Here is a 14,796-nt window from a genome sequence, read left to right as displayed (position 1 = left end):
ATTCCCAGATGTGGCCCTCAGGTCAAAAAGTTTGCCCACCTCTGTTCTGGAACCAGGGTTCTCAACTGGGGTTGCAAAAAGATGTTAAGAAGCTTGCAACTTCCTTGCCCTTCCAAAGCTGCTAAATGAGAGAGTGGTCCCAAGGCAGCCCCAGCCTGGAAAAGGTTGAGAACCACTTGTCTAGAACCAATGAGGGGGTGAAAAAGCAGCCTACTTTCCTGAGTCACATCCTTGAGGAGGGCTACAGCTACTGGAAAAAGATAGGACATTTTCCTTGTGGCAGTGGTCTCTATCTATAAAGCCCTAATTCAAGGAAATACAAAATCTTCTCCCACATATAAAAAAAGAACAAAGCTGCTTCTTGAGATAAACAAAATATCACTAGATGATACAACTACCCCAAGCAGAATTTAGTCTCTTAAAATGTAAGACATGTCTTATAAAGCTGTTAAATAGTCAGATGATTCACATAGTGAACTGGAGCCAAAATATATGTCAACACCCACTTAAGATGCTCATCTTGGACAAAACAAATCTGTTTACACAGAGTTTGAAAGGAAGTTAGTGCGTTTGCTAACACAGTGCTAAAGCTTTAGTTGCACAACTAAACAGCTCTTTATATCAAGGAGGAACTTTTGTTCTTGTGAAAAATCTTATTCAATATTCCTGTCATCTTGGAATTCCCAAGTTAAACAGAGCCAGACTGACTTCACTGCATGTACTGAACTCTGGTCCCAAAGGAGGCACTTAGAAGAAGTGTGGCTCATTCTTAAAGGGATACAATGCAGCCCAGTGTAATCCAAGCAGTCAGCTGTCTTGCCAAACCTGTGTAGGCATGCAACAACTGGGAATCTTGTTTTGTGGAAAGCAAGAGAGGGGTGGCAGGGAGGCAAAAACCAACCAGACAATCTTAGAAAAACATTAACAAAATAAAAGGGCTTAGTAGCAAAAGCAAATGCTACCTTGCGTTTCAAAACAGTGAGTAAAGTGCTTTCTTAGATATTTCCCTTCTTCCTCTGGAGGGGATTTAGCCTTGACACAACGTTTACAAGTCTAACATGCTTATTATCATATCAATTAATAATTTACAAAACTGTTTCACAGCATGTCAGTCTCCCTGTAGGGATTTTATACTGGCTCTATCTGAAAGATATGTAATATAAAATTTACCTGGGTGATCCTCCAAAGCAGTACACTAACTTGGATGTATCTGCCATACAGATTTACTCCATGTGACCAAAGGAAGCCTTTTCCTTTTAAGGAATGGCATGGCTTAATTTTCTTAGTATTTTCCCTAGAGATCTTGATGAATAGGGTTTGTTCAGATCTATACTTGCCATCAAAGAGCATTCAGAACCAGTTCACATCTCCTGTTGTCAGCAACAAGTGCAATTTGCTAGTTTATACAATGAGAGCAAATCTCCAATTCTTTGGGTATGTCTATACAGCAGTCATAGATTGCAGCTTGTGTAGACATACCCAAGCTAGCCTTAATCTACCTGCTTTCGGGTCCCAAAGCAGTGAAGCTGTGGCAGCAGGCACTTCAATATGGGATGTACAAGCCTGCTCAGAACACTGGGTAATTATCCTTTGACTATCAAATGGTAGACATGGTGGAAATATTAGAGAAACAGGTTGCAAGCATTTTTATCCTTGTGGGGATCCAACTTTGCTCTGAACAGATTTAGATGACTTGGTGATAAAAAGCCTGTGCCTTGAAAGCACTTCTTACTTATTTATATACCGAGTGTCTCTCCATATGCTTTGGGTATCCTTGGCATAACTTAAAAAATCAACAAAATACCACCCAACCATAATGAACCTGCAAGTCAATAAAAATTATAAACACTACCACTGGTAGACAGCTTCGTTGGTTCTAGACCAGTGGTGGGAAAAATGCTTTAAACAAGGCCACATACTTCATGTTGCATGGCTTAGGACACTTTGCTTGTAGTCTCTCTACAGAAAGGCAAAGTCTTTGTCACAGTAAAGTCCACAGAGGCCCATATCACAGCCTAATTTCATTTGAAAACTAACCTTACTGTTACATAGGAAAAAGGAGGAAATGGATTGTTTTACTCGGCAGCAACATTAGACCTCCCAGTGGGAGTTTCAAACTCTCCCTCTTCCTTCCTCCTTCAGAATATATGGAAAATGAGTCATGAGAGGCAGCACACAAAGACAGACATAGTAGTGATGGCGGTTAGCCTGGCCTCCCGTTACAAATAGCTGACACTGCCTTGCCCAATCCTTTTTGGCATCCCAGTCACACCACCACAAACGGTGGCAGCAGGGATAGTGTTTAAACAGCTATGTGCAGAACTACGTGGGCGAAGGTATCTTTAAATAACCAGAAGTGAGTCTTATTCCCTGACTGTGTCAACATGAGTTGTTGTTCCATCCTACTGAACCAGAGAAGTGAGCCAAATGTAATTCTGAGTGTTGCAAATATAAGCAATGAAGTGAGATCATTTTCTGCTGCTCAGAGCTATCCCAGTGTACACCAGAATGAAATTGACCCGATTGTCAGTTTTTACTGCTTCCATTCAAAGTTCTGTGAGCAACAGTGAGATTGGCAGGACTCAAGTAATTTTTGTTATGCTGGTGTTTGAGGAAACTATGAGCAGCAGCAGAGGGCAGGCGTGGAAGGATGGGTCCTAAACCCTGATGGGGGGTGGGGCTGGGAAGAAGAGTTGGAAAAGTAATTAATATTGTCCCCATCTCCTTGATTTAGCTAGGAGGTTCAGGGGTGTGAGAGGAACAGATAATGCTGCTTCTTTCTTCCAGTTTCATGTAGAGTCTGGGTTGGGAGGTCTTCAGATTTATCAGGCTGGAAACTGTGGAAAAATAAAGCCTCCAAGCAGGGTTCAGGGTCAACACCTTAGCAGGAAACTTACCTCGTGCTTCTCAGCAAGTAGGTGGGATGGGCGATGTGTTTGGCTAATAGATTTAGTCCTCTGGCTAAAGCAGGGGTGGGCAAATTACGGCCCGTGGGCCGCATTCGGCCTGCGGGACATTTTAAGCCGGCTCGCGAGCCTTACCATGTGGCTCTCCGGCGCTTCAGCCAGGGTACTGGGTTGGGGGCCAGACCACACAGCTCAGCCCCACTCCAGCTCCTACTCACTCCAATGGGAACTGCAGGGGTGGTGCCTGCGGACGGAGCAGTGTGCAGAGCTGCCTGGCCACGCCTCCATGTAGAAGCCAGAGAAGGGACATGCCACTGCTTCCCCCGAGCCTCTCCCCACGCCCCTGCCCTGATCCACCTCCCATCCTCCGAACCCTCGGTCCCAGCCTGGAGCACCCTCGTACACCCCAAACTCCTCGTCCCCAGCTCCACCCCAGAGCCTGCACCCCCTCCTGCACCCCAACCTCAATTTCGTGAGCATTCATGGCCCACCATACAATTTCTATTCCTCGATGTGGCCCTACGGCCAAAAAGTTTACCCACCCCTGGAATAAGGTATAAGCACTTTTATACCAGTATAACTGCATCCATGCTAGAAGGGTTGTACTGCTTTAACAATACTGGTATAGATAAAGCAGCACAACTTTATAGGGTAGAAAAGGCCTGGGTGGATGGACTATTTCAGAATAGAAATAGGATATATAGAGGGACTTCGGAGAAAGAGAAAATGTAGGGCAGGAGGGAAGGGAAAAGGGATAGCAAGAGATGTGGAGATCAGAAGAAGGGGAGAAAAGACAGAAATGATGCAGGAAGAGAGACGCCTGGATTTATTATAGGAAAGAGAAGAGGAGAAAGTGGAGTAAAACCAAGAAAGAAAAGTTCTTATCACAGCAGGAGGAACACAGAAAGGGACATTTCTTACATTATTAGTTAACTTTCTGTTGAATAAACTAAAGCCAAATACAGTATACAATAGAGTATTTAACTGTTCTGTTTTCTTAAACTGCAGATAGTTGACTGTGACGAGCTTAGTAGTATTGATGTAACTTTCATTCTGATTATTAAGCTTAGTGTATTAGTTGGTGTTGTGTAAACAATACTTAAAATTTACACTCTTCTAATAACTGGCATCACAGATGTGGTGAACCATTTCATCTCCAGTTCGGGGGTGAATAGGAAGGGGTTTGTATTGTCCCACTTTGATAAGCTGTTTTACATTTAATATAGCTCTTGTCCTCCAAAGACCTCAAAGTTCTTTACAATCATAGATTGATCCTCTTAACCCCCATATAAAATAGGAATTGTATTAATTTTACAGATAAGTATAAACTGAATTACAAGAAATTTTGTTGCCCAAGGTCACGCAGTGAGTCAGTGGCAGATCCTGGGTATATTGTGGACATGTGCCTTTCGATGAATATAGGAGTTCCCATATGGATTCAGACAAGTGGACAGTCTGTTCCACTATCCTGTCTCTGGAAGGGTCTATATTCTTCAGAGGAGAGTGCAAGAAGCACCACAATCGACAATTATAGAATAATCTGCTCACAGGGTTTCTTCCTTATCCCCATCAGTTAGTGATTATTTTAAGCCATACAGCTTGCCTTTACACTTCTTTGTGGGTGGCAGAAATAAATCCTTGTATTAGTTTTTTGTTGCCTTTCAGTCATGGAATAGTCACATGTTCTTGTTTTATAATAAGATAAATCTGGTATTTGTTTGCCTTCTCTATGCTATTCACTCTTTTGTACACCACTATAATTTCTCCTTTCTAAACAGAAATCTTTCTGTGCCTCTAAATTTTATTGTGCTTCTCTGAATCCTTTCTATTTCTGCTATATCTTTTTGACATAAGGTGACCAGATCTGAACACAGCATTCCAGGTGAGAGTATACCCTTGACTTATATAGTGGTGTCATTCTATTCTCAGCATTGTTTTCTATCATATTCTTTATATCATAAGATGATCTGTCTGCCTTTCTTTTGACCGTTGCTGGTCATTTGAGCAGGTATTTTAATTGAGATGTCCACAATGATGCCAAGGTCTTTTTCTGAATGACTACAGTTAATTTAGAACCCAGCAATGTTCATGGGTATTTCAAGTTATTCCCTCCAGTGTGCATTATCTTGCATTTGTCAATACTGAATTTTCTCTGCATTCATATTTCCCATTAATTTAATGGTTTGTTAGCACCATTTGAGTTTTAGTAAATTAAATAATTTTGTCCTCTGCAAATGTTGGTATCTCGGCATTCATCCTCATTTCCAGCTCCTGAACTATAATTAGCAACACTGGTTCTAGCATAAAGAAAAGGAGTACTTGTGGCACCTTAGAGACTAACAAATTTAGTAAGCGTGTAACCTTCTGGATCCCTGTTGTACCATCCAAAATATTGATGATTTATTCCTACTTTCTAGCTATAAATCAGTTACTGACATATGACAATAATTTACATAAGAGTGGCCATACTGGGTCAGACCAAAGGTCCATCTAGCCCAGTATCCTGTCTTCTGACAGTGGCCAATGCCAGGTGCCCCAGAGAGAATGAACAGAACAGGTAATCATCAAGTGATCCATCCCCTGTTGCCCATTCCCAGCTTCTGGCAAACAGAGACTAGGGACACCGTCCCTGCCCATCCTGGCTAAAAGCCATTGATGGACCTATCCTCCATGAACTTACCTAGTTCTTTTTTTAACCCTGTTATAGTCTTGGCCTTCACAACATCCTCTGGTAAAGAGTTCCACAGACTGACTGTGCGTTGTGTGAAAAAATACTTCCTTTTATTTGTTTTAAACGTGGTACCTATTAATTTCGTTTGGTGACCCCTAGTTCTTGTGTTTTGAGAAGGAGCAAATAACACTTGCTTATTTACTTTCTCCACACCAGTCATGATTATATAGACCTCTACCATATCCCCCCCCTTAGTCATCTTTTTCCAAGTTAAAAAGTCCCAGTCTTATTAATCTCTCCTCATATGGAAGCCGTTCCATACCCCTAATCTTTTTTTTTTTTTTTCCTTTTCTGAACCTTTTCGAATTCTAATTTATCTTTTTAGAGATGGGGCGACCACATCTGTGTGCAGGCGTACCATGGATTTATATAGAGGCAATATGATTTTACGTCAGACTTCATGACAACCTAATTAACTTAATAGCCACTAACAAGAGACTTTATCAAAGGCTTGCTGAAAGTACAAATTGTCAACTGTTTCTCCTTTTGTTTAGTTTACATTCTCAGAGTTTTAATAGATTAGAGAGGCATGATTTACTTTGTATAAGTGGTGCTGGCTTGTCCCCATCATATAATTATCATTCTATTTTTAATCATAGTTTCATCCAGTTTTCCTGATATTTGAAAGTGGGCTGACTGATCTGAGATTCTCAGCATCACTTCTATTCAGCAATAGGTAAAACATTTACTGTCCTCGAGCATTTAAATGGCTATACTTTGTTAGCACTTCAGTCACTTCAGGTTCCACCTCAAGTCATTCATGTATCCAGTCCTAGTAATAATTTGTTCTTAAGTTTATCTATTTGTTCCAATACTGCTACTTTTGATACTTCAGTCTCTCGTGGTACCTACTCCTTATTACCTCAAAGAGTAGATCTTGGATTGGCATCTTCAACATTTTTAGGGGTGAAGAGCAAATCCCAACTCATTTAATTTCTTTGCAATTTCCTTGTCCTCCATTGACTCCCTAGTAGGCCTGGTACCAGTGTTAATATTGTAGTACATTTAATTGGCAAAGAAACAGTCCAAAGTTAGCATCTGATTAATTCTCTGTTCACCATCTTTTTTTTTTTTGTGATCTCTGTGTAACACTGATTGATTACTTTTAACATACACAGTAGCAAGTGTAACTTTTTGTACCTGTTTAAGTTCTTTAGTGAAGCTTGCTGGGCTAAGTAGCTGTTTCACCTACAAGCCAGAAAAAAGACCTTCCGTCTGAGCTCATGTAATTTCAATGAGTGCATTGTGTTCCTAAGTGCTGGTTGCAAAGGCATGGTGGGTAAATACTGCTGCCAGCAGATTTGAAAAAAACAAATGCAGTGACATAAGCCTGAAACTGAAAAGCTGTCCAAGTTGAGCTATGAATTCCCCTCTTGGAGGGTGCTATTGATACCTTCAGCATTTAGCAGCTGCAGGAATCAGGCTTGTGAATGGAGTCCCTTGTCTGCATCAATTGAGCCAATTAGAAGTGTCTTGGTTTAGCCAACAGGAAATGACACTGCAGCCAGTACCTAAATATAGTGTGTATGCGTGCATATCTGTGATTACATACACACTTTCTTCCACTCAGAAGGTTCTCTCAGAAACTGGAGAAGACAGAGAGACAGAGCTGGCACAACTATAACTCTCAGCATAAAAGAAGACTGAGTTGTTTTGCTGTGAATATCAGATTCACAGTGTGAGTTTTCAAGCTCTAGATGTGAGAACCAGAAAAATTCTTAATATCATTGCCTGGTCTGCTCTCATTTTTATGGGCTGAGGGCAGGAGTATTCACGCTTGAGCTTGTCATTTTTTGGAAAGAAAGGAAAAATTTCAGCTTATTTGCTCTTTCAACATAAAAGCATCCGAAGGAGTGAGGGGCATGAAAGACATCACATTTTAAAAATATTTTTCTTGTGTTTAAACAAAAAAAGTATTATAAAGTCTGTTTTGGTCAAACAAAGAAAATAGCTATACTCTTGAACAACATGTGGCAGCTGGTGCTACATATATGAGTTTTTGGAAACTTTGTTAAAGCCAGTGTTGGTGTTTCTAGTGACTGTATAGACTTGGTAGTTATTGAATATTCATTGTGGTTTGATGGAATTGAGCAGTGAGTCCTGCGCTAATGAGCATCTTGGGATTGCGTTTAAGAGTTAAACTGATGTACTGGAAACTCAGATTGTATCAGCTCACCTGGGGAACTTTGCCCTCGGAATATCCTCAGAAAGGTAAGCAGTATTGCCAAACCCTAACATTATAAAATCATCAGTCACACCTCAAAAAACCATGAGATTTGACTTTAAAAATCATTTTGTTATTATTTCCTTTCTGACTTTTGAGATTTTTAGCTCATATTATCCAGCCTTTCTCTGCAACCCTGAGGGCTAGAAACTTATCTTAAAAACACAACAGAAACAAAAAACTGAGATTCTAATGCACTCATACTATTCCAGGAGTTTGGACTTTAAGAAAAATACCAAACATTACAGGAGTAATGATAAAATCGTGAGTTGGAAAGAATTACTTCAAATCACTGAAATATATGATTTGGAGATCAAATAATTTGGGATATTGTCTGAGGATGTGAATAGCTGCTACTTGACATCCGCAGAACAAACTCACTTTGCCAGGTAGCTATTCTGTTAGCATTGATGCTTCTAGCTCACTTAATCTCAGATGGGTGCACTTTTCAGATATTACTTTTGCAGTAAAATTACAGTCTGTGTCCTCCCCCAAAATTGTTTCCATCTGTCATTCTACATGTTTAATATTTCTGGAAATGTGTATTGGCGCTCTCAACCTTTTCCAGAATTGTAGAAGGTTCATTTGAGACACTTTGAAATAGATTATACAGTTGACAGCCACTTGACTTGTGGTAGTAAGTCTCTCTAAATGACTTTATACCTTGGAATCCTGTGGAAGAGGAGAAATGTGTAGTTCTCACATGCCAAAAGTGATTATTTTTAGCTTCCTCTTTCCTAAGCTCCCTGATATAACTTCAAAGTGATATTCTGCATAAGTTGCCATAATTTAATATTTGAAGATGCACCCTTACCTAGACCTCCTTACTGTTTACACTTACTGGGGATTGATGCTGCTGCAATTGATGCATCGGGGGTTGATTTAGCGGGTCTCATGAAGACCTGGTAAATCGACTGCAGAGTGCTCTCTGGTTGACTCTGGTACTCCACGAGAATGAGAAGAGTAAGGCAAGTTGCCGGGAGAGCGTCTCCCGTAGACGCAGTGCAGTGTAGACACCCAGTAAGTCGACCTAAGCTATGTCGACTTCTGTTACATTGTTCACGTAGCTGGAGTAGCGTAACTTAGGTTGACTTACCCCAGTAGTGTAGACAAGGCCTTAGTGGAATCTGTTCTGCTAATGGGGATGTAGCTGTACTAGATTTCTCATCATAAGTGTGTACACAGTTCCTCAGCTATCTTTCAAGCCTGTGTGTCTGTTCGTATTGCCTCTTTTACCCCAACTTGTCATTGTGTCTGTAGTTTTGCTGCTGCTCGAGTGTGGTGGTAACATAGATTTGCCATTATGGATTTTCTCAGCTCTCATAAAGCAGGTCACTTTTGCAGATATCCAAGATATTTGCTCTTTGGGTTTCACAAAGCTAAAGTACTGAAAGTTGGCTATGTTTGCTGCTCTTTTTCCTCCCACCCAAGAACAACCTTCATTATTGCATATTAATAGGGTCATTTTAGATTTTTTCCCCCACTATGACAAGTTTTTATTACCAATTCTATTAATATTTTTTCCAATAATATTGAGGTTTTTTTCTTCAATCATTTGTATGCCTGATAGCCCTAAAGATATCCCTCCTCTAATTTGTTATTGGGTTAAAGGTGTTGGATGGAACTCCTTGCAGAGTTTAATTGGCTTGAAGGGTAAAGTGAGTGATATGCTTTCTTCTTCTTGGGCTGATCACCTGGTCTCCATAGCATTCCCAGGACACCTCCAACGTGACTTTCCTACATGGTAGTGGACGCACCACTATTAGATTACTAGGTTAACTCTCTAGTATATAAGTGGAAGTCTTTTATGTCACCTTAAAATATATTTTAAAATTGAAATAAACTTCTCTAGGTGCTTTTATTTTAATGATTCACTCCTTTCCTCTCCAGGGTGCTTCAAGGCTACTGGTGTTTTTAGGGAGAAAGATGAAGTCTCTTATACTGTAACAATAAATGAACCATCTCCACTCAGATTATAATATAAGAATTGATCTCCTGGAAAAGAGCAATGGGTCCTCTAATCTGCAGTTGAGCATCTAAAAATGGCAATGCCAAATGTTTCAGTGGAAGGTGCAATGTCTTCATAATATATCTAGTTGTTTGCTAGTGAGCTATAGAGGGTTTTCCTTTCTGACTTCAACTGGTGAACAATTTAAGCCCTAAAACAGAGGTTCTCAAACTGTGGTCAGTGGACCACCACTGGTCCGTGAGCTCCATTCAGGTGGTCTGCGGATAGTTTCCTCTGGGTGCCTGGGCAGTCACACACAAGAGAATGAAGGGCTACCCACCTAATTAGTGGAACTGCAAAGGCATTGCTCCACTAATTAGATGCCTCGACCCTGGAGAAGATGCACATGTAAGGTGAGGTAGTGGCCTTGGGGGGAATAGGAGGTAGGTGGGAGGGGGCAGTAGGCTGAGAAGAGGGGGTGGGGAGAATTTGGGATATGCAGGACTGTGGTGGCCAGAGAAAGAGGTGACAGCTCCAGGGCTGTAGCTGCCGGGGAAGAGATGGCCCTCCTTCCCAGCCTGAGCTCTGTGAGGTCTGTGGTGGGGGAGAGACACCCCCCCCCGCCCTTTCTAACTCAGCTCGGGGGCTGCCGTGGTGGGGGGAGAGAGGGAGAGACCCCCTCCTTCCCAGCCCCAGCTCGGGGGCTGCCACGGTGGGGGAGAGAGGGCACATCCATTGCATTAGAAAGGTAAGACTACTGATATTAAAATATGAGTTGTGCTTTTATTTGTAAAAGAACAAAAGTTTATTATTGAGTTGGTTTTTTATATAGCTCTTTTATCCAAAGCGCCTTACAATAATAGTTAGCTAACGGTACAAACATCATTTGGAAAGATCACTAAGTGGTCCGCCAGGACCCTTAGCAATTTTCAAGTGGTCCGCGAAAAAAGAAGTTTGAGAACAACTGTCCTAAAACATCCAAATTTGATGATATGTAGTCTCTTTGTATGAGCCTGGTATAAGTTTGGCAACTGGAATGTTGTATTTGGTTCTGGGCACTTGGGGTTCACAAGTTGTTTGGAATTGGGGAAGAAACAAAAAATGATGTGTGCCACAAGGATGATCTATTGTTTCAGAAACATCAAAAGGGGTGCAGAGGCAAGGTAAAGAATACATAAGTCTACAAATGTTTGGAAGGGTATTGACAGAAAGAAGAGAGGAATTCAGTCTAGTGCAACAGTGTACATTTTAGGAGTAATGAGATGAAGAAGCTTAAACCTTCAGTGACAAAAAGGTGTGTGTGTGTTTTTTTTTTTAAGTCAAGATAGCTATTGATGTAAAATCCTAGTGGAGACAAGGACCTGTAGCGTTTACCTTAATGTGGCTGATCAAGGTTAACCCTGTACTCCCGCCTGAGGTTTTTCTCAACTAGCCACACTGAGGTAAACACTACAGGGCCTTGTCTCCACTAGGATTTTACATCAATAGCTATTCAATTTTACATGAGGACAGCCATCTCAGTGTAAAAACAACAACAAAAACCAACTGTTTTGCTTCCCCCACATCCCCAGTCTCTCCACCCCAGCGTCACTCCCCTTGACCTCTTCTCCCCTTCAACATCCCCTGTCCCTTTAGCTGATGCCCTCGTATCTAAACCCACCACATAAATAAATAGTGAAACCGATGTGTTTGCTGCCATCACATTGTTCATTCTTGTGTGTTCCACCTCTTTCTGCACCCTGTGCCTGCCTTAGCTATTTAGATTGTAACTCTTCAGGGCAGGGACTATCCTTTGTGTTTCATGTTTGTACAGTGCTTAGCACAACAGAGTCCCAGTCCATGACTAGGGCACCTAGGCACTATGGTATTACAATTAATTTAACAATAATAGCCAAATGAGGGCAAGGGGAAATATAGGCTATCAGGAAAAACTCTCTCACCAAATTCTTTTAAAGTATGAAATATTTTTCCAATTCAAACAGAGCTCTTTCCCTTTTAGTTTCTTCATATCAAACCTCCCCTTAGATACAACAAAAATAATCCGTGGTAACAGAGTTCATTCACCATTAGGTGTCCCCTCTTAGCCAGGTGTGGCATCACAGTGCTCTGGCTGGGCTAGCTCCCCTGCCAATGGTCGCTCTGGTGCTTTCTCTGCCTGGTAACTCAGCCCTGCAGCCAGGTCATCATCTTTAGCTCACCCTTTCCAACATCCCAGTTGTCCCAACAAAAAGTCCAAAAATGCCTTTAACAGAAAGAAGTCCTCCCACCCTCTGTAGGGTTCCTCCTCAGTCAGTCTTTGGCACAATCTACAGCACCCTTGCTAGGCTTGATGATCCTTTCTAGGGGCTTATACCAAACAGCAAGGTCTGCTCCTTTACATTTGCTGTGGTTTTTCTTGGGCCACTTCTTACCTCTTGTCTCACACTCCACTCTGGGGCTCCCAGGCACTTCCCTGGTTTGTCAGAGTCTCTCCCAGGCATCATTCTGGGATGTATTAGCAGGAGTGTTGTAAGCAGGACACAAGAAATAATTCTTCCACTGTAGTCAGCACTAATAAGGCCTCAACTGGAGTACTGTGTCCAGTTCTGGGCACCACACTTTGGGAAAGATGTGGACAAATTGGAGGAAAGCCAGAGGAGAGCAACAAAAGCAATTAAAGGTCTAGAAAACATGACCTACAAGGAAAGATTGAAAAAAATTGGGTTTATTTATTCTGGAGAAAGCTGAGTCTAACAGTCTTCAAGTACGTAAAAGATTGTTGTAAACAGGAGGGTGACATATTGTTCTCCCTAACCACTGAGGACAGGACAAGATGTAATGGGCTTAAATTGTAGCAAGGGAGGTTTAGGTTAGACATCAGGAAAAATTTCCTAACTGTCAGGGTAGTTAAGCACTGGAACAAATTACCTAGGGAGGTTGTGGAATCTCTGTCGTTGGAGGTTTTTAAGAGCAGGTTAGACAAACACCTGTCAGGGATGGTCTAGATAATATTTAGTTCTGCCTTGAGTGTATGGGACTGGGCTGGAAGACTTCACAAAGTCCCTTTCAGTCCTGTTATTCTATGATTATTGATAATTACTGATTTCCCCTTAGCCCTTCAATCTAGAAAGTTAAATAAAAATCGCAGGCCCATCCACTTCTTTTGCACAGTGGGGGGGAGCAAGACAGGGAGCCAGATTCTGGCAACTAAGATTGCCCAACTGCTGCAGGAAGTGGAAGGATGCACCCCATCAGCAATGACTTCCCATGTCGGACAGAGCCCCCTCCTGGCCTCAGCCCTTTAATGCGGGAGTGGACAGGGCCGCTCTGAAGGACTTGGATCAGGAAGGGACTCTGTTTGGCAGGAGAAGGGGACATGGCTCTATGTGGGTGGTCTCAGCTGCCAGGAATAGGCCCCGGCCCAACTAGTTACCCTACTGCGCAGCTACTGCAACCCCCAATCTGCAGTTGCCCTTCTCTGCAAGCAGAAGCTGACGACACAGAGCCCCAGGGAACAGAGCCTTGTCTTTTTACCCCTGCTAGACTGAGCCTGCACAGGGGAAGCAGGCAGGGCTGCGCTGAAGGGCCAGCAGGGTCAGGATGGGGGCTCTGTCTAACAAGGGCACCAGTGCTCAGTGGCTGCGGCTTTCCACTCCCCTCCTGACTGGCCTTTCAGCGTGGCCCCATCCACTTTCTCTGAACAGTGGTGGAGAGAGATGGGCAGAAGCTGTGTCCTGGCAGCTGAGACCACCCAGCTGCTGCAGGGAGGGAAGACTTCCTCAGCTGCCAGATGGTTAGTAAACCTCCCCCCGCCCACTACCCTTTGGTTGTTTTTTCTTTAACTGATTTTCTCCCTTTTTTTTTTTTTTTTTTTTTTAGTAAAAATCCACTATTTCCTGGGAAATTTAAAACAAAAACTGAAAAGGAAGGGCCTTAAGTATAGTCAGTTTCAACTCCTTCCCTCCGGCTGGTTAGTTTCTCTCTTGCTGCTGTTAAATCCTTACAAACATCAAAAGGAATGCAGAGAAACCCTTGTAAAAATTACAGGAATTTCAAAAATTCCTTTTTAAAGGCAGCTCTATAAACTGGTTTGTTTATTTAGTCAATTTAAAAATAATCTGTTTGACAGTGGCCCTTTGAAATAACATAAGTGATCTGACTTGGATCTTCATAAACAAAAAATGCAGGTTTACTGTGCTGTTTATACTTTTAGTCTTTTAAAAAGGTATGAGTTAGGACCAGAATGTCAACGTCAGCACATTTTTTATCACTGATTATCAGTTTTTTAGTTTTTGTACATCTTACTCACTCTTTTAATGTTTCTTTAACGTAGTTACTTTTTGATTCCTGGAAATAGCATATGAGCAGTTGCATGTGGTATGGAAAATGACTCAAGCTGGGTGGCCCCTTTACTGATGACATGGTAGAACATTTGGATGAAAGCTAAAAGTTTCCTTGGAGAAAGCATGATTCTTATGGTCTTAATTTGCTAAACCTAATGTAACAAGACTAACTTGCTTGATGCCAGAGGTGTTTCAACTTGTCTGTTCTCCACCTCTTCCTTAAGCTGTCCAGAGCGCTTTGGGAAGCTCCACCCTTATTATACTTCTAGCTATAGTAGCTAGATAGAGCACAGAATGTATTTTCTCAGTAATGACTCCTCTTGCTCCTGGAGTGATGCTTTTCCTATTGGTTCCCAGTCATGTGAGTAATAATCACATGGAATGACTTGTGCTGGGAGTGGAATTCTAAGACTGCTTGTGTCTAGCAGTTCCTTTTGCTTGCTGTCGAGCACAGTATGATCCTGGGAACGGTTCTACTACAGTCAAGCAGTTATGGCAAAGAGGAGAACCTGCTTTGCTGCCTCTGCAATGAAGCCTCTGATACTGGTTTATCTGATTTCACAGGTATGGTGCATGGAAATGCTGCACAGCACCCCTTCATTTCTATGTTGCTATGTACACTGAATAGAGGACTTGAAAGGAAACAAAAGTCTTTCTTCCTTATA

The 14,796-nt window shown here is 41.9% G+C and overlaps 1 protein-coding gene across 3 annotated transcripts in view; it reads left to right on the top strand.

The window, feature by feature from the left end:
• The window catches only part of ABL2 (ABL proto-oncogene 2, non-receptor tyrosine kinase), a 74,393-nt gene that overhangs the window by 39,245 nt on the left and 20,352 nt on the right, over positions 1 to 14,796 (top strand). The window contains exon 1 of one of the 3 annotated variants that reach the window (XM_073356518.2): positions 7,122 to 7,848. The exons of 1 other annotated variant lie outside the window; for it this stretch is intronic. In XM_073356518.2, the coding sequence (XP_073212619.1) occupies positions 7,746 to 7,848 (103 nt within the window). In that variant the 5' untranslated portion in view covers positions 7,122 to 7,745. Of the gene's footprint in view, positions 1 to 7,121; positions 7,849 to 14,555; positions 14,696 to 14,796 lie in introns of those variants that run through there. One more of the 3 variants, XM_073356517.2, reaches the window with a different exon arrangement.

Source organism: Lepidochelys kempii, chromosome 8 (genome assembly GCF_965140285.1).
Source record: "Lepidochelys kempii isolate rLepKem1 chromosome 8, rLepKem1.hap1, whole genome shotgun sequence".
NCBI classification, from domain to species: Eukaryota; Metazoa; Chordata; order Testudines; family Cheloniidae; genus Lepidochelys; species Lepidochelys kempii.
This window is presented reverse-complemented; position numbering and strand designations above follow the sequence as displayed.